Raw genomic sequence first — 26531 nt, forward strand, 5'->3', positions numbered from 1 at the left:
TAGGTGAGCCACAGGAAGCCTGGGGGCTGGATCCTGTGGCGGCTGAATCACCAGGTTTCCTCCAAATTGGCCAGGCAGCTGTGTCAGTGCCCAGGCCCGAGGGCTCTGGCACTTGCTGTGCTTGTGAGGGGCCCGAGTGCCTGTCCCATTGCTGGAATAAGCTGTCCCATTGCTTATTCCAAAAGATATGTGCTGGGTTAGTGGTCACAGGTTTGTGTATTCTTAATTAGCTAATGCTAACTGACTTGCCTGCTGATGTCAGGAGCTTTTGTCATGAAAAGGGAGCAAAACCAGAGGTTCCTCAGAAATGGGGAATGCATGTGGAGTGAGTCACTGCTCCAGACTAGGTCTAGCTCACTTGGACCTTTTTTTTTTTTTTTTTTTAGATTGGGTGGAAATAGGACATTCTGATACCTTTTTGTTGACTCTTTAATGTGTCTTGCACTGGCCTGTTTGAGTAAACAAGTTGATATTGTTAATCAGTCATTGTAGAGATATTAAAGTAAGGCAGGCCTGGAAGGGATGAAACACACAGTTTTCAGAGTAACACAGAGCTGCTAAGAAAGTCAATTCTTCCATTTGGATCAGCAGCAAATTCCAGCTCTGTTTCTGTTGGAAGTGTTCAAGTGGCTGTCAGGAAATATTTGGTTGTCATGTGCTTTCAAATTTGAATTAATCTGCCAACTTTCAAGACGTACAAATATCTGAATATCCCCCCTTCATCAGTTTTCTACCAATCCTCTGTGTAGGATGCAGCTTCCAGGGCTTTCCCTCTTGGGGAAGAGTCTTGAGAACATTTTTCTCTGTGCTTCAGTGTTTTTAAGTTGCTGTCTGAGCAGTTAATCCACCCAAATATCCTGGTTAGCTTCTGGCACTTGTGCTGGAAGTGCTGAGTGCCTCAGCAGAGGCATCCCTCCAGTGACAGCCCCTGCACTGGCCTGTCCCCAGGTGGCTCACAGCTGTCAAAACACACGCTGGGACAGCTTTCCTTGACCTGCCACTACTGCAGTTCTGCAAATAAACTAACCCCAGTTCGGTGACTGCAGTGTGTTTAGAACCTGTAAAATTTGTTTGCACAGGAACTTTATACAGCCTGTCTCAGGGAAGGAGTTGATATTCCAAAACCTTGGACTTAAGCAGCTCTGATCTGTATCCCAGGTAGTCCTCAGGCTGCACTGTCTGCCAGCCACGCTCTTCTAGGAGGTGCCTTTGTGCATCCATGTGTGACAGAGCTGCCCTTGCTTTTCTTCTCTGGGCTGAGGGATGAAGGCAGAATGAGGGATCTGGAGCAGTGATTGCTTCCTTGTGCACTGTGTTTATCTATGCATTGACTGTCAGCCACCAGACTAAAACTTTTCTCGTGTTCTAAGGCGGGTGTTTAAATGTCTCTGCCTGTCATACCCTGGTGAGGCTTGCTTGCAGCAGCAGTGGGTGTGACATGGCCCGGCGTGAGCGGCGTGGTGTGTCCCCACGGGGCTGCGAGTGAGGCAGCTGATGTGTGATCCCTGTGCCAGTGTGATAAAAGGGCCTTTTATGTCCCACAAGACAAAGCCTCTTGTTTAAAAATGCAACTGAATGAAAAACACGATTCTGAATGCCCTAGACTCAGCTATTAAAAACAAACAAACATAAAAACCCCCACACAACAAGAAAAAGAAAAGCTCCCGTGCCCCCCAGCCAGTGTCCCAATGATGCTGTAATACCTCTTCACTGCAGAAAAGCTCTGTACAATTGCTTTGGGAGCTGCTAACTCTGTGGCTCACTAACCTTTCCATAGACTGTTTTGTTATACCACCTTTCCATAGACTGTTTTGTTATACCACCTTTCCACTTCACAGACAGCCCTGACAAGGTCAGGTGTCTGCTTTTTCTCCGCTGGTTTGAATTCTCCCTCCCTCCTCTCAAGCAGAGAAACAGTAGAAGAAGTGGTACTATAAAAAATGAGAGTGAAACCTGTTTTATGGACTGAGCGTTTTGTTATACCACCTTTCCATAGACTGTTTTGTTATACCACCTTTCCATAGACTGTTTTGTTATACCACCTTTCCATAGACTGTTTTGTTATATCACCTTTCCCCTTCACAGACAGCCCCGACAAGGTCAGGTGTCTGCTTTTTCTCTGATGGTTTGAATTCTCCCTCCCTCCTCTCAAGCAGAGAAACAGTAGAAGAAGTGGTACTATAAAAAATGAGAGTGAAACCTGTTTTATGGACTGAGCTGAGCAGTCTAGGGACTGGAAGGAAGACTTTTTTTTTTTTTTTTTAAGTCAAGACCCATACAAACAACCCTGGGGCATATCCAAAGCATAATACTTACCTGATAAAGTCAAACAGAGCAGCATTTTTAAAACCTCTCGGCTTATGGTGGTGTTTGCTGCTTCTTTTGGTGTTAAAAATGTTAGAGATAGTCAGCAGCAAATTAAATTCCAATTAAGTGGTTAGGTAATGATGCTTTGGGAAATCCCTTTTTAAGGGAAATCCTCATGGTTTGAAAATGAATTGGTGCAAATGAGAATTAGGAAGAAAGCAAAACTTGTGGAGGAGCTTTGGCTGAATTTTCAGTCTGTAGCTCAGCCTCTCCTGCCTGGCAGCTCATGCCACCTGCCTGCATAGCCAAATCTGGCTCTGTTCTTGGTAGCATTCTCCAAGTGTTTCTGCCAGTTATGAAATCCATCTCTTGTATCATGCAACAAGCCTGCTCAGAGCTGATTTTCTTGCTAAGCAACTCCTTTATCCCCTGGAAATAGCCAGGTTTGGTGGCACTGAGGGAGTTTGAGGCACCCATGGGAGTGCTACAGGGAAGGGGCTGCCCCAGGAATGGAGATAGATCAGACTGGACATCAAGCGAGACAGTCAGTGCTGCACACAGCATTCCTGCATCTTGCAGGGACCTGCATGGTGACCTTGCCTTGGTCAATTAGCCTTTTTACTGTGAAACAGGAAAAAAAATTTACTTTTATAAAGATTTATTTTTTATCTCTGTCAGTCTGATGCACCTCTGCTGTGATTCCTCCCTCTGCCCCATTTTTTCAACTTGAGCCCAATGAAGTTTGTTGTCTTGCTGTTGGAGGCTTTTACTGACTGTTCAACATCTTCTTGTGCCTGCTGATGCTGGGAGGTGGGGTCTGAAGTGCTTCTCTTCATGTTTCTGCAGTGATGCAACTCTTGTTGACTTTCTCTGCTGCGAGCACCTGTCTGAGCTGCTTTCCCAGGCTGCCACACCTGCCCATTGCTCTCATCTCTAACAACTTCATTCTTTCCAGACTGAGTGAAGTGTTACAGAAAATGAATATTTACAGCTACAGGCAAACTTGTGTGAGTGCTTGTGAAGGCAGCTGGGAGTCTCAGACAAAAGAAGGTTGCTAATCAGAGCACAGGCGTTTGTTAAACTGAGCCTCTTGTTGCTTGAGCCTTGAGCCAGAGCCAGCCTGTTCAGGATCCTTTCTTCTGACAGTGTAAACCTCAATCCACCCCTGATCCTTCTGCTTACAAAGGAGGAGGCAGCTGTGTCTGTTCCCATAGGCAGAGGAGGAACCTTTTATTTCTCAGCTTCAGGATTGTAGTGAACAATGTGGGAGCTGGAAAATCCTGGGATGCAAATCTCATTTGGAGTCGCACCAAGCCTGCCTAAATCCCCATTACAGCCCCTGAGCTAGAGCTAGCAGTGGTGTTAGAATGTGCTTATCAGTGCCTGTGTTTCTGTTCCTTGTTGCATCAGTCACTGCTCTCTCGTGGTCACAGTGCCACCAGGGCACCCGGTGCCCTGTCACGAATGTCTGGGATGGGGATGTGCGTAGGTGTCTGACTTTCCCATCCCTGTGGTGATACCTCCTGTCCAGGCTGGCTGGGTGGCACCTCATCAGCTCTTGGAAAGGAGCATGATGGCAGATGGGTGGAGGAACTCTGTGCTTCATCCTCTCTGTTTCTTAAACCCCAAGCAGATCTGATCCAAGTGGAGTTTCTGCGAACTCGGGGTTTCTCTGTTTCTCATGCTTGCTCTTCTGTGCTTGCTCATGGTGCTTCTGCCATTCAGGAAAACAGTGGCCATTGTAAACAGCCTGTTCCTTGCAGCTTTTTGGGAGTCTGAGTCTGGGGAAACAAGTAGGTGTTGATTCAAACAGCTTTCTTGCAGAAGAACAAACTATTTTCTTTTTGCAAACAGTACCAGCTATACTACTTTGTGCCAAAACACCCTCTTCATATACCGTTCAGAATCTTTTATTTGGGTTTGGTAGCTGTGTGCTCTCCATTAATATTTTGACACTGGATTCTGATTTTGTTCAAAGTTGTGGAAAATCTCTGGAGATGTGAGTTCTGACCTACAGAATACACTGACAGCAGGTATCTTAATATGTGCAGAACACCATACTTAATATGTGCAGTCATAAAATAATATACAGAGCTAAATATTGACAAGGCTAATGGGCTTTTTGACTCGTTAAAGAGTGTATTTCCCATCTCTGAGTTTGACACATCTGTTTTTTAATGGAAAGATAAACGTGGTTCCGGGATCTGTGGTGACACTGGTACTGATTGTTGCTATGCTGCTGTTGGAAGCTGTGTGTTGTTGAATGCAGCCTGGTTTCATACAGTGTTCTTTTTCTCTCTTTAGGTACTCCCTAAATTCATGAGATGGCCAACACCATGCAAATCTCCAAAGATGAGCTGGAGGAACTCAAGGAGGCTTTTGCTAAAGTTGGTGAGTCACACCAAGGAGGGCACCTTGCTCCTGTCTGCTGCACATTTGAATTGGATTTATCCCACCCCTGTGATGAGCAGCAGTGCCAACAGGATGTGGGCATTCTGCTGCTCTCATGATTGTCTTCGTGCCAAGGAGTCCCTTGGCAGCTTTGTTGCTTCTGGCTTGTCACTTTGGCCAAGGAGCACAAAGGCAGGGACACAGGCAGTCTGGCTATCAGGGAGCACTGGTTCCTTGATCAGCCAGACTTGTTCCTTGAGACAGCCTTGTTCTCTTGCTCCAGGGTGGGCTTTGTTGTTTCCTGATGGCAGAAGAAATATCCAAACAGGTTTTGCATTGCTTTGGCCTTGGCAGCACTTCAGGGCTTGCACAGTGCTTGGTTCTGGCGGTGTTGGTTTGGCAGATTTGCTGAGCTGTGTGCATGGTCAGCGTAGGTGCATTCTGGGGCTTGTAAGCAAAACTGAAAATTTGTTTACCTGGCCTCATGGAGCAGCTTGTGATGATCAATGCCTTGTGCTGAGCACACCTCCATTGCCCTCTGGTGGCTCCATCTCTGCTGACCTCCCTCAGCCTGCTGAGCTCCAGGGGCTGCTCAGCCTCCTGCAGGGGCTGCTCCTCCTGCCTGCCAGCTTTCCCCCTGTGCTGGCATCGCAGGAGCCTCTGGCAGGCTGCTTCAGGGAGCTGAAATGGGCAAAAAAATGACATAATGGAAAAAATGGTTTTCTGTTGGTTTAGTTTCTTGATATGGCTTACTGAAGGGTCAGAGAACCAGCAGGGAGGGGTGGGATGGGCGCTGGAGCACAGCCGTGGTGGACTGAGGTCAGTGTGTGCAGCTGGGGAACCACACCCTGGACTGGCACTGGCCAGGATCAAGTTGCACAAGCAGAGAGAGCCAGCATTTTGTTTTCCTAACTGGACATGGGCATCACTTGAGCACTGGCTATATCTATAAAATCATAGTTGCCTCTTATCTGTATTGGGAGGTACCACCCTCTAGGGCAGGGTGGCTGTGAGAACTCTGCTTTGTTCAGAATTTCCAGTCTGCAGAGAGAAATGTGAATTTCAGAGGCAACTGATTCTCATGGAGCAGTAACCCCTGTTAGAACTTGAAGCAAGTTACATTTTAAGGAGTTCCCTCTCCTCTCTTGCTCTTCTCAAGACTTTTGCAGCAGGTAGAAGTGATCTGCCACAGAGGGAGATGTTCCTTGGGAGGAAGCATAGTGTTTCTCTCTGTCTAATGTGCCTCAATAAGGCTGAGATGTAGGCAGCCTGTTCTGTCCTTGGATACATTTTAAAGTTATTAACCTCTCTGGAATGTGGTGGCTTTTTGTCATTAGTGTGGGGGAAATGATCAAGATGAGTTTGGAAAAACGAAGAAATGCAAGTCAAATCCTGGTTTGTTGTAGGAAACCAGCTCACCCTGCTCAGGATGTGGGTCCCTGTTTGGTTTTAAATTATAATGGCAGTGTCAGAACTTTAATATTAATGAGAAATGTGCTAATTATCCTGGACATGCCCACAAATGAGATAGGATCTGCTAGTTCTTTTCAACTGCCTTGTTTTGTGTCCTTTAGGCATGTGGGACACACCTGTCAGGAGTGTCTTTAATGCTCTCATCCCCTTTATTCTTGCCTAAAGGAGCCATGTTTGCCCTGGGATACAGAACTGGTCACTGGCTGGGTGACTGCCTTTCACTGTGAGCTTCTAATAGCCTCTCCAGTGAATGTGAACAGAAGCTGGACTAAGACTGCTATGTAAAATGAAGCCTGTTTTTCATCTCTCAGCTATCTGGAAGATTTGGAACACAGCTGAGAACCATGGTTATAGCAAAACTCAGCTGGTTGGCTTCTAGGATGTCATGAAGGAGATGTGGGGAGGAGAAAACATTTCACAGGGTGATTTCTGCTCACCAAGATGTGCCCTGCTCCAATGCACAGCTGGTTGGGCTTCTTAACTCCAGCATGGGGCAAGGTGCTGCTCTGCATGGGTATGTTGGTGGGGCTTTAAAGGTGTGTGTTTGACCAGCTGTTCTGTCTGCAGCTGGACTGGATTGAGACATCTGGGGATGCTGGAAGGCAGTGAGGTGTGTGACTGTGTGCTCTGTCACCACTTCCATGCCACTTGAAGGTATTTTCTCTCTCCCATGCAATTGATGTGCTGTTCTCTGACAGCCAGCATAAGGCAGGAGTCCCGTAGATGTCCTACTGCTTATTAAAACAGTCACAGGTGAGAAGCCACTGTTGAAGGTCATCACTAAAGCCAGCTGTAGCACAGGCAAGCAGCTCCCACCATCCTACAGGCGGTTATTTGTCTTGGAACTGATCCAGTGGTAAAGAGCAGTGGGGGGTAAAAAGCTTTGTAATGTTTGAAAACAGTAATTAGTGGGGGACTGGAACTGTCTAGGCTTTGAGGGACCCACAGGTTAGTGGGAGAAGAACAGGTTGCTCCGGATCTCATTGGATCTCTGAATTTGTTCTGTGGAACAGGTGCCTGTGTGCGTGTACTTGGCCAAACGGGCACTTCAGAGAGGAGGCGTGGCAGAAAAAAATCCACAAACTTGCTCTGTTTATTTGTCTTCATTCTCCCTCCTTCTAAGATAAGCAGAGATAAGCATCTTTTCTGGAAACATGAAGTACTCAAAAATCATAACTCGGCTGAACACTTTGTTCAGTGCTGCAAGGTGGTAAAACAATGCTCCGAAACGTTCGCGTAGGGCAAATAGGGATCTGTGATCCTGGTGTGTCCTGCTGAGCATATGTCCTTAAAAGGAAACGTGTGGGTTACTTTCCCCTCTTGCATCCTGTTATTTAAGCTATTTTAAGTGCTGTCCTCGGGAGGAAGCTGAGCTGGAGCTTGAAGCAGCTTTTGGGATTCGTTGCGGCTTTGCTGCGCCACCTGCGCATGGCAGAGGTGCCGTGCCTTGCTGCCGTGACCTTTCCCAGCTTTAGCACGCTGGCATGCATGCATCTTTCAGTAGAAATAGGAAACTTCAGATGCGCTGTAGTTTCCTTTCCATCAGGCAGACTATAATGAATCCAGGCTGTAGCTCATCTGTTAAAACAATTTTGCTTTCTTCCATTAGTAATCCTGGGCAGGCCGCCGAACGATTTCATTTGGGATGGCCTCTATTTTGACAGCCTCTTCAGCTGCTGAAAACCAGCTCAGGTTTTGTTAGAGAGTTCTGTCTGAAGTCAGGGCCTGTTGCAGGACATCCAGCAAGGCACCATATGGTGGGCCTGCAATGGTGCTGGAAATAGTTTTGGAACTGCTGGTACTGCAGAGGTGGAGTTTTTTGGTGTGGTTTTTTTTTTTTTTTTTAATGCTGCTTCTTTGTACATTTGATGCCAGAAGGGGAACAGAGACTGCAGGAAGGGAAGCAGCTGCCCTGTGGAATAAGGGTTGAAGGTCTATTTGCCATGTCAGGCTGGTTGACATGTTAAGAACAAGTCTGTTTTCCATCTCATAGTCAGTCACTACTTGACTCTGCTACCAAGCCAGAACCACAGGCCAGCACCACTTCATGGTAAAACCAGCAGTTTTAACACTCAGATCTGCCCTTCTGTGGCCAAGAAGCTAAAACTTGAAATGAGAGCATCTTAGTGCAAAACCAGTAACTTTGTGTGGTCTTACAGTTAAACTAACAGACCTGATTTACTTGTAATTCCCAGTCCCAAGTGTCTGGCACATAGGTGCCCTTTTATTCTGTGAAGTAAATCAGTGATTAATTTTTTTCCCCGGAATACTATGGCAGAATAGCTCGTACAAGTGGGTGTTTGGGATATTGTTAAGGGTTGCAGGGTCCCGAGTCCTGAGAATTAAAGGTTTTGAGTGAGTTAGGGTGTATCCTTCACACTTGATTTTGTGCTGTTTGTCTGAGCCCAATGCAGCCTTTCCTGATGGGCAAAATCTTTCTTTGTGCCATGCTGCTGACCTATGTGAGCTCCCTTGTGAGTGCAATTCAGTGGCTCTTCGTGTGGCAGAGCTCCTATTTATTTATTTTTTGTGAGCAAAGGTAAATCTTTGAACTAAGCACACCTGGAAGACTGGGGAGATGCTGATTGCAGGAGTGAATGAAACCAAACTGGGCAGATGTTGACCCAGCTTGGAGTAAATTCCTCATACCTGCCCTGCAGGGCTTCATATGTAGAACAAAGATCTTAATAGGTTTCAGCATCCTTTTATCCGTGTGTCCCTTATTGGGAGTTGCAGACTTTGGATCTCAGCTTCCTGATGTCTCACCTAAGAGGCTTCTGCCTCATTAAATACCATGTAAGGTTTTATCCCTTCTGCATCTGAATAGGCTCAGACATAGCACCTGAAAGGCTAAAACAGAAACACTTCTGAATGCTTAACCTAGACATGTCAAGGGGAAAACCTTTACCAAATCTGAATCAAAATTGGATCCCATCAAGGATACAATTTATATTTTGAAGTCTTATTTTTCTCTGTCCTTTGCCTGCTGCTTACATCTACTCTAACATTTGGGTAGCTGTAAAACTTAGGTGGTGGATTGATTGGAAGAAGTGATGAACAGATATTTTTGGATTTACCTGCTTAATTTGGCAGCATGCTGAGGGATTTTGGTTGGTTCAGTCAGGCACAGGCAAAAGCAAGGGAGTTGGCCACAGGCTGAGGGTGAAAGCAAAGTTTTATTTTAGGGTCATAGGCCCTGGAGATTAGGAAATCCCTTCTTGACTTATTTTCCTCACTGGCTGTAAGGAGGGGAAAAGATGCATATTGTACAGTTAGATCCAGTAATAAAAATACTGTAATAGAAGAAGCTGTGATTTATCTAGACGGGAAATAGTTTGCTCATGACATCTCAGGCTGGACTGTTAATAAATCTTGCCTTTGTAAGCTTGTATTATTTCAGAATAAAATTCTAAAATTGAGGGCCAGAGAGCAGCCTATTATTATCATTAATCATTGCTTCAAACCACTTTATTTCCTCAGCACTATTGTAAACACTGACTTTTCATGAAGTAGTTTAGTGTATTTATTATTCCACTGGAATTGATGCTCGTCCTTAGTCTGAGACACAGACTAGGGTGTAGGAGGGAGTACAGGTTTGCTCTGGTTACTTCAGATAGTAGCCACTGAGCAGTTTCACTTTTTTGCTCACTCACAAAAATAATTTTAAAATCCTCATTAAAAGTAAATCGACCTCCACAATTTGCTTTAAAAAAATGTGGACCTTAGATCTATCTTGATTGTTTTCTTTATTCTTGAAAGTATCTCCCTTCAAGCATAAATACTGACCCCAGTGGCTGTGGTGAGATGCCCTCTTGAAGAAAACTGAATTCTGGGGCTGGTGCAGCTCTTCAGGCACTAAATTAACTTCCCTGGGCTTTCTGTAGCACTTGCCTACAGCAAAGGGATTTTAGCATCCTGTTACTGAGCCAGTAACAGCACAACATGCCCTGAATCCCTGCCTCTCCAAAGGTGCGGCTGGAGGGTCATATTTATGTCTTGAGGTGTGAATCTGGGCTGTACAACCACTTCAGATGCTCTTGTCTGCTTGTGGACCCTACTCTGCTGAAATCTGGGTGCCAGCTCATCCTGGATAGCCTGGGGAAGGAGGCACCCAACCCCTGCCTGTCCTTAGTGCTGGAAAACCTCACTTGCCTGAAGAAGGTCTGGGGATGCTGGATTTGCCATGTGTGGTCAATAGATGTGATGATGTCCCCAAAGAGGCTGGGATCTGTGATGTGCAAAGCTCCAGTGTCACACTAGATTCTTGTTTTCTTCCTCAGTCTAATGGGTGACACTATCTCACTAAACACATGGTGCTGCTGTGGCTTGGTGATAGACTGTGAAAGCAAATGTCCTGGCAGAGCATTCTTGGGCAGCAATAAAATATCTGCAACTTGCTGTCAGTGTTAAATGGAGAATAACGTTGACAACATGATAAAAATTCAACTGCAGAGCTGACTTGGTGTTTTTAGTTCAGAATATAAGAGGTGCTGTGTTTCATGACCATCTATTTTTAACATGCAAGGGCTGTGGTATTTAGACATAAAAAGAGACATTCTGGAGATTGTTTATGAAAATACAGATGTTCTGTTGTGAAACTTTAACACCAGACTGGTCACATGTGCCCAGAGTCATCATGGTCAGCCCTGTTTCAAAGCTGCTGTTGCCCAGAGCTGGAGGGTTCCAAGGACTTGTGCTGGGGCACTCTCTGAGGATGTGCTGTGTGTTTTTACTGTGTGCCTTTGGTTTCTGTGGGTGTCCTTTGAACAATGTACTCCTTGATATTTTTATGTGGCCATCCTGCTGTGTACCCATGCTCTGCATGGATTCAGCAGGTCCCCAGGTTGTTGTCCATGAAGTCCTTGGACATGGGAGGTCATGTTTTGACTCTTGGGGGTCAGTTCTGTCAGGTACAGGCACATTTCTAAACCATCTGCTGTCCCTTCTCTTCCTCAGACCTCAACAGCAATGGGTTCATCTGTGACTACGAGCTGCACGAGCTGTTCAAGGAGGCCAGCCTGCCTCTCCCTGGGTACAAAGTGAGAGAGATCATCCAGAAGCTCATGATTGATGGTGACAAGAATAAAGATGGGAAGATTAGCTTTGAAGAGTTCGTCTATGTAAGTGCTACTTCTGAATTGCCAGCAGCCTGGGGGGCCCCTTTAGACAAAGCTAAGGAAGAGTAGAAGAGATCAAACCTGACTTTCCCTAGTCCTAATTTCCTTTTGACAAACGGATCATTCTAGCCATGTAAAAATCAGTTCTTTGTACAGATATCTGTATATGATCAATCTTTTGTGCTGTTATTGACAGCCTTTAGATTTGGACAGAGGAGAAATACTGGTTGGTTTTTGAACAGAAGCCAACCAACCAACCAAAAAGAATCCATGTGGTTTTACTATGTGATAGCTTCATTGGAGGCCAAAATACTGTTTCCACATGATGTGACAGCTGGAAAGAAAGACTTGCAATGATCCAGGCTTACAGTATTTACTGGAAGCTATTCAGTTTTTCCAGGCACACAGATGAATGCTTGTTTTCCCTGTGTATCAGTATAATTTCCTTTCTCAGTTTAATGGGGCTACAAGTATTTGCTAAAGAGTTGAAAGGGCATTTCAAGACACACTTGGATTTGTGTTAAGTACTAATCTAGGAAAATTCAAATCTCTTGCCTTGAAAGGGAAAAACAGGAATAAGGTGGTGGCACAAATTGGACAGTCAGTCTTTTTTTGTAGAAATAGGCCAGAATTTAAACATTTATTAATTTTTACAAAAGTGCAAGACTTCTTCGATGTATATTTTTCCACCTTTTGATGCTCTGATGACTGAATGCTGAAGGAGTAATAAAAGTATGTGCAGTACATTGAGGGAGCTGTTTTCATGCCAGTTAGTTTTCTTGATATTTCTTAATTTATCTTCACTTTCTGTTCCTTAATTGTTTTCAGACCCTCTGAACTTTTTGAGTTCGGAGTCAACTAGTAAGTTGGAGTTTGCAGTTTGTGAACACTTGCATGCTGGGTGCATGTTTCAGCTGTTGGTTTGAGCTGGTCCATAACTCTTAACTTTGCACTAGGAAGGAAGAAATAAATCTCCTCTGTTGCATTTGAAAGGTACCAATGATTGAGTAAAGACAAAATGTTTTAGGGCAGCTGAGGTGTACATTAGCAGCAATGCTTAGCTGTATGATTTTTACAAACTGAGCTCTTGCTCTGAGCATTTTTGCTGGAGTTTATGGTACAAAGAATGACATGAACTATCTTTACATTGGGACCAAGTGACGTAGTGGTACCTCAGCATTAGAGCATATATTCTCAAGAAGATAGTAGTTAACCCAGGAAATCTTAAAGTAAATAGATCTAAAACCAAATCCTTGTGGTTAAAGCCAACCAACCAGAAATACCCCAACTTTTAGGCTCTCAGATCTTCAGTCAGCTTTACCTGATCAACCTCTACATGCCATCAGGAGATGATTTAACTGCACTGTATCATCATTTTGACTTGCCGCCTTCCCTCTGTTTAAGGGACAGGGAAGGTAAGGTGTGACAACCTGCAGCCTGGCCCTGTAGTGACACCTCTGCAGCCTGGTGTCCTCTCCTTTTAGCAGGAGAAGTTGTCTTGCTTTACAGTGCTGTTTCATTTTCTTTTTCTGGGTGGAGTTTAGGGAACCTCTGCACATCTCATTTGTGTTTTCAGCTTGGTTGAAACTAATTTAGTTTAGTTTTGAGGGAGTTACAGTAGGCTTTCCAGCCACTGAATGTGGTTTTTACTAATAGCTGCTCAGTTCTGTAGGGCCTTGGGGCCACTAACAGTAGCATCCAACCTGTGCAAATGGCATGTGCAGCATTCTGTGCTAAAGCATCTCTACTGCCCTCCAGCAAGAGGGTGTTTCACCACTTAGGTGAAGCTTCTGTTGAGGAAGGTGGAATCTTTACTTGGAGCACTTATTGTTACACTTCATTGCAGATTTGACTGTTATATGCTTAAAGAGAATTGTTGTTGTGTTGAGTTCTTTTGTGTGAACTAAAGTCACAGTCACATGAGCATCTGGCTTACACAGAAAAATTACAATTCCACCACAGCTTTATCAGGTTTGGCCCTGCAGGACCTGCTGCATGTGTTACCTGTGCTCAGACTGCAAAGGTGTCATGGTTTTTTCCTTGTGGTCTCTTGAAATCTACTTGTAAAGGTAAATATATGCTAGGTACTTCATGCCTAATGCTTCTGTTTTAATAGGCACTTGCAGTGTGTGTTTGAGAACGTGAGATGAGTCTCTGCCCACTGTCCATGTCAGATTTAATACCACTACACCCTTGCTGGGCCCTTCACATTTGCTGATTTTACTGTGAAGTTTGCTTTAAAGCTGAGAAGAAATAGCTCCTTGTGGTCCTTTTTATTTCATGAAGATGGATTTTTCTTGCCTAACAGAGCACTTTGAATTGTAGATTTTCCAAGAGGTGAAAAGCAGCGATATCGCTAAAACGTTCCGAAGAGCCATTAACAGGAAGGAGGGAATCTGTGCCATCGGGGGCACCTCAGAGCTCTCCAGCGAGGGGACCCAGCACTCCTACTCAGGTACCACTCTGGCTCTCACTCTTCTCTTGGGTTTTTGGAGGTCCTGTGCCAAAACCAGCCCATTTCTACCACCATGCCGCGTGCTGTGCTCTAGTTCTCTGAGAGCTGAGTGATCTCACGTCAGGGTGAAAGCAGGATAGAATTTATGTGCTGCAAATTTAACAGTGTATAAGTTAAATGTGTTCTTATTTGCTTCGTTAACTGTGCTTGCTGATGAAGTCCTTGTGTCACACTTGAGTATGATAAAGTTGTTAAGTAACAAGTAAACAACAGGAATATCCTGATAGTTGTGAGAGTCTTCTTTCTTTAAACTTCGTGTGACTAATAAAATGTATGGTAATGATAATGGGGCTGTTATTTCCCTGGGCTATTATACTCTGTTTCTTTTGGGAAAACCTTTGTTACGAAAAAACCTGCATTGAATTTATGATTGGTTATCTTAGAGGAAGAGAAATATGCCTTTGTAAACTGGATAAACAAAGCCCTGGAAAATGATCCTGACTGTCGGCACGTTATTCCAATGAACCCAAATACAGATGACCTGTTCAAAGCTGTGGGAGATGGCATTGTGCTGTGGTAAGTCATGATGGCTCCTGAATTAAAGAAGCTAAAAATCAGGAAAATAACTTTCCAAAAATGCAGTTTGGGGGAATTTTCATCCTGTTCTAGGCTGGTTTTGTGACTGGTGTGTGTGCATAACGTGCTGCACATATAAAAAGAGGCTCAGTCTCTCAGGCTTTCACTGCCATTGTGTGATGCCTCAGCTTTGGTGCCAGCTGATATTTTCATCCAGTGCTTTTGTTTGGGCTTGAGACTGAGTTTGCTGAGGGGGCAGAAGGTGCTTAGGAGCAGGAGTTATCCTGGTGCGCAAACTCAGCCTGGTGCTGGGGAGCTTGAGGAGAGGCACATGTGATAAATGACCCATTCTCTTGGATGTTTAGGCAGACAGTGTTCTCCATGGGAATGTTAGTGACCTTATTATGCATTAACCCAAAAATGGATTTTTTTGTGAGTCTTCTTGTTCTTTTTAATAACTGCTCTAAGTAGGTTAGGTGACTTATTCTGTTACATGCTGAGAACAGAAGGCATCCGGGGCTGCTAAATACCAGCAACCTTCTGTGTATGAGATTTTTGTTGGCTGTATGGGTTAGATTCAATTGTTTTATTGTAAGTGAATTAATATAGTGGAGAACTGGATCAACCTGGAATTTCAGGATCTCTGTATCAATACACAAAGTAAGTTTAAGTGAGTTACCTCTTCTCTTTAACTGCTTTATTTTTTAACTTTAGCTTGTGATGCATATTTTTAATTTATTTATTTCCCAAGTTTCAAGTAATTCATGGCTTTAGGCAAAGACTGAACTGAGTAGGAAGTAGTTCATACTATAAAGTTTAAATTTGCCATTTTTGGTGTTGATTAAAAATTCATTGTGCTCACATGCTCCCACTGAGCTCTCCAAGTCTTTGTTCTTTTTTGGGGCAGGTTTTCTTGCCAGCAGTAGTAAACCTTTACAATAGGAGGAAGTTTGTTGTCTTACTAGAATGTGCAGTGGATGTGCAGAGCAATGAGTCTTCGCTAGTTCAGGGACTACTCTGTGAATAATTCATGTGCTCTTTTTGCTCCAGCAGCTGAGATCAGTAGTGGCTGGGAACATGTTTAAAGTTTCAGGCTTAGCTATTAGTTACAAATACATTCTTGATAATGTAAATATTAACTTCTGATTTATGCAATCTTGATTTTTATGGGGACAAAAATTACACAAAAACGAGCAGGCTGAAGCAAATGTGCTGTGGTGAGAATTGTCACAGTGGATTGAGTTTTGTTCGGATTAAATACTAAGTGTTGTTCAAATATCTCTGGTTTTCCTCCTGACAGCAAAATGATCAATCTTTCTGTTCCTGACACAATTGATGAAAGAGCAATTAATAAGAAGAAACTCACACCATTCATAATTCAGGTATAAGTCATTTCTGTATTTTATTTTCTGAAATTCATATTAATATAGAATTAATGAATGTAGCATGATGGCTCAAGCCATTATTGTGGAATGTTGGAAAGGAGCACATTTTGTAGCTTCTGTTTAATTATTAAATGCAGTTTTGTACCATACGTGATTGACAGTTCTGTGGGCATGGCTAAAAAATGCTGAATTGATGACAAAATGGGTAAAGTGGTGTAAATGTTGTACACAAATGATATTGCTGTGGTGATTATGTACAGCGCTGTTTTTTTTAAACAACGTGATATTGGTGTTAACTATGAATCATTTCATACTAGGGCAGGTAGTTTTTGAGAGGATGCCCCTGTGTGTGTGCAAATTAGCACTTCCTTATTCTTGTCGATGCCACTAGATGCAACTAACTCAGAGGCTGAAACTAAATACCAGAGGCTGAAATTAAACCCTGGTGCCTAGCTCAGTTCTTATTGATTCAGCCTGCTGCCACCACAGCTCCCTTAAAACTTCAGCTGGGCTTGTTTCCTCTGAGCTGGAGTTTCTGCTGAGTTGGAGCAAGGACAAGGGGGGAGCCTCCACTCTGCTGGTGCTGGATGAAAGGGAAAGCAGCATCTCCCTGCACTGTGTCTGACCGGGCTCTGCTGTTTGCAGGAGAACCTGAACCTGGCCCTGAATTCCGCGTCCGCCATCGGCTGCCATGTCGTCAACATCGGCGCGGAGGACTTGAGGGAAGGGAAGCCCCACCTGGTCCTTGGGCTGCTCTGGCAGGTCATTAAGATCGGCCTGTTCGCTGACATCGAGCTCAGCAGAAATGAAGGTAAATGAAATCCTGGCTGGTCACTGCTACAGCATGAGCACAGCCTGGCTTGTGCTGGCAGCCCCAGCCCTGCCTCTGCCTCTTCCCCCCCTCCTCTGCTGGAAGAAGGATCACCAGGGCATATGCCAAGCTGAGTGTTCTGCAGCCTGTTGCTAGCTGTGCAGCAGGTTCGTGCAGGTGGGCAGTGCCATCCTGGTGATGGGTATCAGCCTTGGAGAGCTGGCTGAACACCAGCCTGTGAGTCAGGATGCAGCTTGGCTTGAGCCTGGGCACACGCTGCTTGCTGATGCCCTAGGCTGCTCCAGCTGCAGGCTCCTAATGGTGCTGGGGTGTGCCAAAAGCTGCTTGGATCCTTTCAGGATTATAGACAGCTGCATAGCTTTCTCAAAAAAAAAAAAAAAAATTGAGTTTTGTTCGGATTAAATACTAAGTGTTGTTCAAATATCTCTGGTTTTCCTCCTGACAGCAAAATGATCAATCTTTCTGTTCCTGACACAATTGATGAAAGAGCAATTAATAAGAAGAAACTCACACCATTCATAATTCAGGTATAAGTCATTTCTGTATTTTATTTTCTGAAATTCATATTAATATAGAATTAATGAATGTAGCATGATGGCTCAAGCCATTATTGTGGAATGTTGGAAAGGAGCACATTTTGTAGCTTCTGTTTAATTATTAAATGCAGTTTTGTACCATACGTGATTGACAGTTCTGTGGGCATGGCTAAAAAATGCTGAATTGATGACAAAATGGGTAAAGTGGTGTAAATGTTGTACACAAATGATATTGCTGTGGTGATTATGTACAGCGCTGTTTTTTTTAAACAACGTGATATTGGTGTTAACTATGAATCATTTCATACTAGGGCAGGTAGTTTTTGAGAGGATGCCCCTGTGTGTGTGCAAATTAGCACTTCCTTATTCTTGTCGATGCCACTAGATGCAACTAACTCAGAGGCTGAAACTAAATACCAGAGGCTGAAATTAAACCCTGGTGCCTAGCTCAGTTCTTATTGATTCAGCCTGCTGCCACCACAGCTCCCTTAAAACTTCAGCTGGGCTTGTTTCCTCTGAGCTGGAGTTTCTGCTGAGTTGGAGCAAGGACAAGGGGGGAGCCTCCACTCTGCTGGTGCTGGATGAAAGGGAAAGCAGCATCTCCCTGCACTGTGTCTGACCGGGCTCTGCTGTTTGCAGGAGAACCTGAACCTGGCCCTGAATTCCGCGTCCGCCATCGGCTGCCATGTCGTCAACATCGGCGCGGAGGACTTGAGGGAAGGGAAGCCCCACCTGGTCCTTGGGCTGCTCTGGCAGGTCATTAAGATCGGCCTGTTCGCTGACATCGAGCTCAGCAGAAATGAAGGTAAATGAAATCCTGGCTGGTCACTGCTACAGCATGAGCACAGCCTGGCTTGTGCTGGCAGCCCCAGCCCTGCCTCTGCCTCTTCCCCCCCTCCTCTGCTGGAAGAAGGATCACCAGGGCATATGCCAAGCTGAGTGTTCTGCAGCCTGTTGCTAGCTGTGCAGCAGGTTCGTGCAGGTGGGCAGTGCCATCCTGGTGATGGGTATCAGCCTTGGAGAGCTGGCTGAACACCAGCCTGTGAGTCAGGATGCAGCTTGGCTTGAGCCTGGGCACACGCTGCTTGCTGATGCCCTAGGCTGCTCCAGCTGCAGGCTCCTAATGGTGCTGGGGTGTGCCAAAAGCTGCTTGGATCCTTTCAGGATTATAGACAACTGCATAGCTTTCTCAAAAAAATTAAAAAGGGGGCTTCAGCTCTGTGGTAGTTATTTGGTTCTAAAATCCTCCTTGCTACTGTCAGTGGGGCAGCTTGAGCTCTCACTTTGTCCTTGGTGAGATCCTTGATGCTACAGATCTCTCCCTGTGCTCGCTTGGTCCTGCATGACAGCCTCCAAAATTTAAACTTCTCAAATCATCTGAACAGCTCTGATATTCCTGAATGTGCTATCAGAGCATCCAGATGGATGGAGGGGCTTCAGTGTCTTTTATTTAAGCTTCCTCATCATGAAGTGTTGACATTGTTTGGTTTAGATTGAAAATTCATGGCAGAGGAAGCACTGGCCAGCTGAAAGGGTGCTTATCTTGGCTCCTTTGGGTTTTTTTAATGGTGCTTATGAAACTGCTTGGAAGCATTTTTCATTGAGATAGAAATACATTTGCATTTAGCTTCCTGTCATCAGCTTAAAAGACTGCACATAAAGTCCAGAGAATTTTGTTACACCAGAAAAGGGAAAACACTTTCTTACACATATATTTCTAGATAATTTATACTCCTCTCTGTGTAACAACCAACTCAGGAAAACTCTGCTAATACCCAGAATATTTTGACATAATCAGTAGTTGGTATTGTACCCCCCTGAAATCTTGCTGCAGCTCGAATTCTGGCCTGCAGGTTTGACTCTCCCCTCACAATCCTTTTTCTTGTAGCACTGGCTGCCTTACTTCGTGATGGTGAAAATCTGGAGGACCTTATGAAACTATCCCCAGAGGAGCTGCTCCTAAGATGGGCCAACTTCCACCTGGAAAACGCAGGCTGGCACAAAATCAGTAACTTCAGCTCAGATATCAAGGTACCAAAGCCCTCCTGGTTTGCAGTGCCTGGGCAAAGACTGGGAGCTGGACAGGGATGTGTGTGCATGTGCAATGGGGCCCTTCATCCTCAGGCAGGACCTTTCTTGACCCTAACACACTGAGTGGTCTTACCAGGGGGTTTTGGATGTTGTATTTGAGGTCCTGCAGTGCTGTTCTCTCTTGCCATGAGGGTGAGCCCGGTGTTGAGCTGTCTGTTTCCTTCAGTGCTGCTGTTGTGTGTTTTAGTCAGCTATGAAACTGGTATTACTTATGTTTTCAAATGTCCTTAATCCATACTTTGGAGATAACAGGGGGAAATGCTTCACTGGAGAGTGAGACTTCCACATACTCTTGGCAGGTGATGGCATTTCATCTAAAATGTCATGGGCTGGAGAGAGGAAGGGAAACGAGCTCTTATTCTTCACACTGGATTTAGTAGGAATGGGAATGGGGACTTGTAAAGCTGCTTTTCACATGAGTGGGGGCACTGGTGAGAAATGGAGGATGGTGACTGTGGGGCATCTGGACACTGGTCTCAGCAGTTTTCTGGAGCTACACATGGCCAGCAGTTTCAAGCAAGAGAAAGATGATTGAGATAGTAAAAAAAAAAATTTATAATTGAGGGGTGTGTGAGGATCATAGATCTGACCTGTTGTGTGCATGATCCCTCTTATTTCCAACTTCAAAATTACTTAGTTTTGCTGATAGCTGTTGGCTTCTCTGGTGCATCCCCTGGGCTGCCATGGTATGCTGAGGTCCTCCTTAGTGCTGAGCACTAAAAGGACATGTAGTTGATAAATAATCACTACAGCTCTTGGCTCCTCCTGGTTTGTGACCCTCTCTCCTCTAAGCTGTTCTAGCTAATGTGCAGGCACAGAAGAAAACATTCAGACATCTTATAATCAGCTTTTTGCTTAGAATTTGTCTTCACTGAGCCATTTTCATCATTGCTGTGGCAGTAGGAATGGCTTGTTTAGAGATTAGAGTTGCCTTAGGGCATCTGGGGGCCATGAGTGAGAGCACCATGGGGTCATTGCCTCCTCCAGCCACTGCAGAGGTGGCTGACCAGAGCTTGTAGCAAAGGCAGCTTTCAAACAGTCAAACCACATAATTGTCAAATATTTCTAACCTTTTCCCTTTGTTTCCTTTCCTGCTGCCTGGATTTCTACCATTGTGCTCTCTTTTAAGCTTACAGATTTTGGCAATTCAGTAAAGGTACATAAGCCATTATGCATGGTGACTTGTTAAAAATTAGCTTGAAATGAATTGTTATGGTGTGTTCCCTGCTGTGCAGGAGAGCTGAATTTTCTTTTTCATTGATTTCAGGATTCCAGAGCCTATTTCCATCTCCTCAATCAAATTGCACCCAAAGGGCAGAAAGAAGGAGAGCCTCAGATTGATATTAACATGTCGGGTTTCAATGTAAGTATTCAGGCTGTCATGTCCTCACCCTGTAGAATCATGAGCTCCCTGTACCCTGTCATTGCCCCATGACATCTGGGTAACCTGGTATCTTAATTTCTAGAGCGTGTACAGTGTCAGTGACCATGTGCACACCTCAGGTGTGTGCTCAATGAGTGCTTGCTGCCAGCCTGGTCACTACCCTCCAATTAACAGAGATGATTGAGAAATCCTTTGTGGGCTTGCTCCATTTGGGAGCATATTGACTTCTTTTGGACCACCAAGTTCCAAAAGGATTAAAATTTGACAGCTTGGAAAGCACCATGCTAATGAAAATAGCAAGACAAGCCGTGACAATGGCACAGCAGCAGGGGTTGGTGTGTGTGCCTCATCCCTTCACTCGTTAGTGACCGATGCCAAGCGTGGACTTGTGACATTGCTCCAGACAGTGGTCAGGAGCTTCCCATCTGCTTTGTGGTGTAGCCCAGCATGTTCCATGACAGCTGTTGTCCCTTGCATCCCCGGCAGGAGAAGGATGACTTGCGCAGGGCAGAGTACATGCTGCAGCAGGCCGATCGGCTCGGCTGCCGGCAGTTCGTCACGCCGGCTGATGTGGTCAGTGGCAACCCCAAACTGAACCTGGCCTTCGTTGCCAACCTGTTCAACAAGTACCCAGCACTTACCAAGCCTGAAAACCAGGACATCGACTGGACCCTTTTGGAAGGTGATGGCCGTTATCAGTCACAGTATTAGCAGGAGGGGACTGTCTAAAGTAAACAGTTGTCATTGGAGGCTGTGCCCTGCAGAGCGATCTCTGTTGAAGTAACACCTATGATTTGAGGTTTCAGTGCTGCAGTGGTTGTTTACTCATTTGGGGCAGGTGAGAAGGGCACCTGGCAGCCTGTTCAGCTGCTCTGACCCTGTTGTGGAGCCTGAACCTGTAGGCACTCTGCCAGCACCCCATCAACTCACCATGCCGGGGAATTTGGTTTTGCCATTTCCTGTGATGGGCAAGAAAACCTCAGAAATGCAGTGAGATGTCCATGGGAATGCTGATTGTTGGCACAGCTGAGACTGAGTTGTGACAGCAGTTAGCTAACACCCACGCGAAAGAGTTTTCTGCTCCTTTTTCTTGCAGAAAGTGCAAAAGGCTCCTCTGAGACCTGAGGAAATCAAAGTGACATCCAAAACTAGATAGCAGGGTCACCCTCTTCCTTTGAAAAAAATGATAGTAGGAAAAAAAAAAAAATTCTTTCTCTGCTTAAAACCCGGTGAGCTCTGCTGCTCAAAGCTCCCTGCCTTGCAGGGTGGAAATTCCTGCTCAGCTTTGAACTTGCAATGAACCTGTTTTCCATCACGTAGGAGAGACACGTGAGGAACGGACCTTCCGCAACTGGATGAACTCCCTGGGTGTGAACCCCCACGTAAATCACCTGTATGGGTAAGCTTGAGGCTCTTTGGAGATCCAGCTCTTTTTTTCTCTTTTTATTGTTGTTGTTGAAATTGCAAACGCCTGTAAAGAATAGTAATTATTCATGATGTGACAAAGTCAGAGTGCACTCAGATCTCGAAGCATTAGACTTAATCCGTGTTTCCCATTCTAGTGATCTCCAAGATGCACTGGTAATACTACAATTATATGAGAAGATCAAAGTTCCTGTTGACTGGAATAAGGTTAACAAGCCTCCCTACCCTAAACTTGGAGCAAATATGAAAAAGGTAAACATGTCAAAAGACTTTAAAGGAAGCCATGGACACTAAAACTTCCTGTTTGAGGCTTCCAGTCAGTTGTGTGTGCTTGTGAGTGATTTTGCTGTTTAAACTGCTGTCCTGTGTAGCTGGAAAACTGTAACTACGCTGTAGACTTGGGAAAGCATCCAGCTAAATTCTCCCTGGTTGGCATTGGAGGGCAAGATCTGAATGATGGAAACCCAACGCTGACACTGGCCTTGGTCTGGCAGTTGATGAGAAGGTAGGACCCCTCTCAAACATGTGGAACTTGAGAATGGAGTACAGAATTTGGGAAGTTTCTGGAACAGGTCACCCAGAATGATTGTAAAACCTCTGTCCTTTGGGGGGTGGCTGAGACACACCTGGACAAAACTGTGATAGAGCTGCACATGAGAGGCTGGAGCAGACACCTCTGGACAGCCTGCTGGTGGACCTGTGATCATCCTGTGACAGGGATCACCTCTCTCACCTGCTCAGGTCTGGTCCACAAGCAGAAACCATGAGCAGTAACATTACACAACTTTTATGTTCTGATTTTTAATTGGAAATTGAGAGGGAAACGTTCTGGGGCTGCTTTACAGACCTCTTTTGTATTGGAATGGGGGAAAGAAGAAACTTAATAACAGATAAAATTTATCTTCCTGTTACCTAGTCCTGAAGAATTGTAAGATTATGCAAATATATGTCTCCAAAAAAGGTGTGTGGTAGTTCTTAATTTGACATTAGAGGCCTGAATGCCAGCTCCTGAGGTAATCCATACCTTTTAGGTGATGGGTTACTCCTATGGAGCAAATGCTCAATGATAAAACAGTTTAACAAGAGTCCTGAGCCCAGGCCATTTTTTGAACTCCTATTAAAGGATATGAAATGGTAGACAGACTAACGCTTTAACAGAAATCACACTTCAGATAAGATACATGGTTCTTTCTTTTTGCTAACAGAGTTTTGAAAAATACCCCAAACCCAGAGCTGAGACTATGTAAAGACTTTCCAAGCTGCCATGGCTCATGTTGCATCCTGGCTGCATGGCTTTGTCCTGGCTCTGTGCCTAATCTTGTTCTCTCTGCTGGCTCTCAGGTACACGCTGAATGTCCTCGAGGACCTGGGTGATGGTCAGAAAGCCAACGATGACATTATAGTCAGCTGGGTAAACCAGACCCTGAAAGAAGCTGGCAAGTCCACCTCCATCCAGAACTTCAAGGTACAGGTTCCCTTCTTGCCTACAAAAGGAGACAAGTGCCCAAAAATTTTTTCTCGCCTGGAGGAACAGCAGGGACATCTTAGAAAGGAGTGTAAACAGAACAGGATTCAGACTGTGCTGGGAACAGAGTGGCTTCAAGGAGAATGTTTAGGACTGCCCATAGTGGGGAATAGTGGCTGAGGAGGGGGGTGGGCAGGATCTGGGGCAGAGGTGGGAGGTGAGATGCTGGCAAGCAAAGGGGCTGGAGCTGGTGTGCATTTGGAGGTGAGCATTGTGCCTTGGGCTGTGCTCAGCAGGGCAGAGCTGCTGCCTGCACAATGATGACTTCTTTGGATTTCCAGAGCACTTGCAGTAAATTGGAGTATTAGTATTGTACTATCATCAAAGGTGAGGCAGCAGCTTGGTTTTCCCTCTGGTCCACCTGGGAATAGTCACTAACACTGCTGCTTTGAAAAGGCTCTTTCAAAACTTCTTTGGTTGCATGTTGCAGAGCAGCTGAATTGAGGTGAGAATTATGCTTTAAGGATTGGACACTCATCTCTACTTGTCTGTCCCTGTGTTCTCTAGGACAAGACCATCAGCACAAGCTTGGCAGTTGTGGATTTAATCGATGCCATCCAGCCTGGTTGTATCAACTATGACCTAGTAAAGACTGGTCACCTATCAGAAGATGACAAGCAAAACAACGCTAAGTGAGTTTGCTCTCTCAAAAGCTGTTTTGCATTGAAAGGGTGCATATTCAGTGTGCTGGCCTCAAGCTGCGGGTGTTTTGACCAGTTTATTGCTGTGGTTTTCAGTCTCTTTTAGCACAGTACTTTTTACACGGGCGGCGCTTGGTGAAGCCGAGTTGCTGTCCTTGCCCGGGACGCTGGAGGGAGCAGTTGGCTGAACTCTGGCTGGATGAGAGAAATGCAGAACAGCTCCAGCAGTTCTTACCAGTGATAACTCTATTTCTCACCTGTTTGTTCAGGCATTTGAAGTGTTCAGCTGGTGGCTCGGAGTTTTGAAATTGAACCCTTGTATGTCTTATGTCTTGTTGAATCATCACAGATTGTCAAGTTTAAAGTATGCATATTAAAACATGCCTTTGAAATGCGTCTTCTGTGGCTGTTCTGCAGTGGCAGAATGACAGCAAAATTTGTGGCAGATAATAGTCTCACTTTGTTATTCATAAGGGCCAAACAGAAAAGGAAGTGTTACATGATTAATCCTTCATTATATATGCTATTAGCCCTACCAAATATTAATTAAGATTCTTTAACTGTCAGTAAAGTGGACTTGACATTCAAAGGTCAATTTGCACATTAAAAACACTTTACTGTGTAAAAGGAAAACAGCAAAAAATAAGAAAATCTTGTGAAACAAAAGGATGTGGTGTGAATAAACTGTCCCACATCTTGAATCTTACTAAAGAATAGGTGAAATTGTGTTGCATGGGGCAGAATTTGACTTGCCATTTGCTGGTAGCAGTCTCAGTGCTGACCACCTTCTCTTTTCCGTGGTGATTAGGTATGCTGTGTCCATGGCAAGAAGAATTGGTGCCAGAGTTTATGCTCTTCCAGAGGATCTTGTGGAGGTGAAGCCAAAGATGGTCATGACCGTGTTCGCCTGCTTGATGGGCAGAGGAATGAAGCGAGTATAAAAGGGATGAGCCACGTAAAGAAAAAAAAAACCAAAATGCAGCAAAAACCCAACCTGCCACCCTGGGTGCATGAGTAGCAGATGGGCTGTGACCACGTTGAAATGCTGTTGGCCTTGGAACTGTTGAAGTTCGAAGGACTTTGTTTTGCTTTGCAAGACAAATTTATTAAAATTCTCAGGGGGAGGAGTTATAACCAACAGACGTGCTCTTTTCCCAAAGGAAAGTTTAACTTATCAAGAGCTCACAGAAATGCATTCATAGCAGACCTGCATCTTGCAATATTGCTCTGGAGCTGTTTTCACTCCATTATTTCTCAGATACTTGATGTGTGGTTTTATACCCTTGAGGGCTATAAGGTGGTTGGTATAAGTTGTAATGGAAACAAATCTAATTTCTATCTGCAGTCCACTTTAATTTCTGTCATACAGTCCAAGCATATTTTAGGTTTGACCACATCCTTAATTTTGCAAATAAATCTACAGTACAAGTTGGGACCTGCAGGCCAGCTCGCAATGCTAATGAGAAATGTGTAATTAGGAAGATGTACTTCCTCTGGTATTCTTTGTACATGGTGCTTTTTTGTACATCTAACTATTTTGATTACTTTACAAATAAAGCATGGCAGTTTTTTCTCTTGCTGCTTATAAAAAGGGGTTTTTTTGGTTTGTTTGTTTGTTTTTTAAGGTTATACTACATATGATAATACCACCATCCTTGGGCCTCTTGCAGTAACATTTGATCATGTTGCTGATGGCACGGTTACACCTGAGAATGGAAGTGAATGCATTTTTGTATGCATCTTGGTTCAGTTCTGTGCACCTAGAAAATAATTTTTACAAAAATCTGCATGAAAACTATAACTTTTTTATTTAAAATGCTGTTAGATACAAAACCATACTACATTGTGGAGAGGTTTTGTGCAGGGAAGAGGCAAATGGTATAAACAGCAGGGTTCAATAAAGTGAACAGCAAATGTGCTGGAATATAAAATTATTTTTAGAGATAAATGGAAGGAAGCATTGTCGCCAAAGAAGGAAGATGCTGTATCCATAGGATTTCATATTCTCTTGCTTTGGCAAGCTGTTTGCTATATTTTGAGATCATATTGCTATTCCAAGCTATTCAAAGTGATGTAATATGGTGGCAAAGCATCAGTTGAAATAAAAACATTTAAATACACGCTTCTCTCCTTATTTGCACGGACCCAGCGTGGCAGCCTGGTTCAGTTGCAGCTGGTGCTTCTGTGCTGCAGTGCCACACACAGTCTTCATCTTCAGTGGCCTGATGCAAATCTGATACAAGGTGCTGGTCCTTCAGAGCGTGGTGAGGGGTTGGTGCTGCTGGGAGCGCAGCAGGGAAAGGTCCCTTAAAAGCAAAGTTTGAAGCAGCAGCTTCTGTGTTGTTGTGCCTTGGGGGCTTCAGAGGTTAGCATTTGTATGAGGGCTAATTGAG

The 26531-nt window shown here is 44.6% G+C and overlaps 1 protein-coding gene across 1 annotated transcript; it reads left to right on the forward strand.

Moving 5' to 3' along the window:
* The first annotated feature begins 4623 nt into the window (after positions 1–4623).
* Positions 4624–26258, forward strand: PLS3 (plastin 3). Its single transcript, XM_041485002.1, has 15 exons — positions 4624–4698; positions 11128–11291; positions 13614–13743; positions 14187–14319; positions 15620–15701; positions 16350–16515; positions 18961–19103; positions 20431–20526; positions 21034–21229; positions 21868–21946; positions 22110–22224; positions 22344–22477; positions 23314–23437; positions 24005–24129; positions 24947–26258. Exons 1-15 carry the CDS (start codon positions 4632–4634, stop codon positions 25077–25079), a joined length of 1887 nt encoding a protein of 628 aa, XP_041340936.1. The 5' UTR covers positions 4624–4631; the 3' UTR covers positions 25080–26258.
* Positions 26259–26531: the final 273 nt, after the last annotated feature.

This window comes from Pyrgilauda ruficollis, unplaced genomic scaffold (assembly GCF_017590135.1).
Source record: "Pyrgilauda ruficollis isolate IOZ18807 unplaced genomic scaffold, ASM1759013v1 scaffold7, whole genome shotgun sequence".
Lineage (NCBI taxonomy): Eukaryota > Metazoa > Chordata > Aves > Passeriformes > Passeridae > Pyrgilauda > Pyrgilauda ruficollis.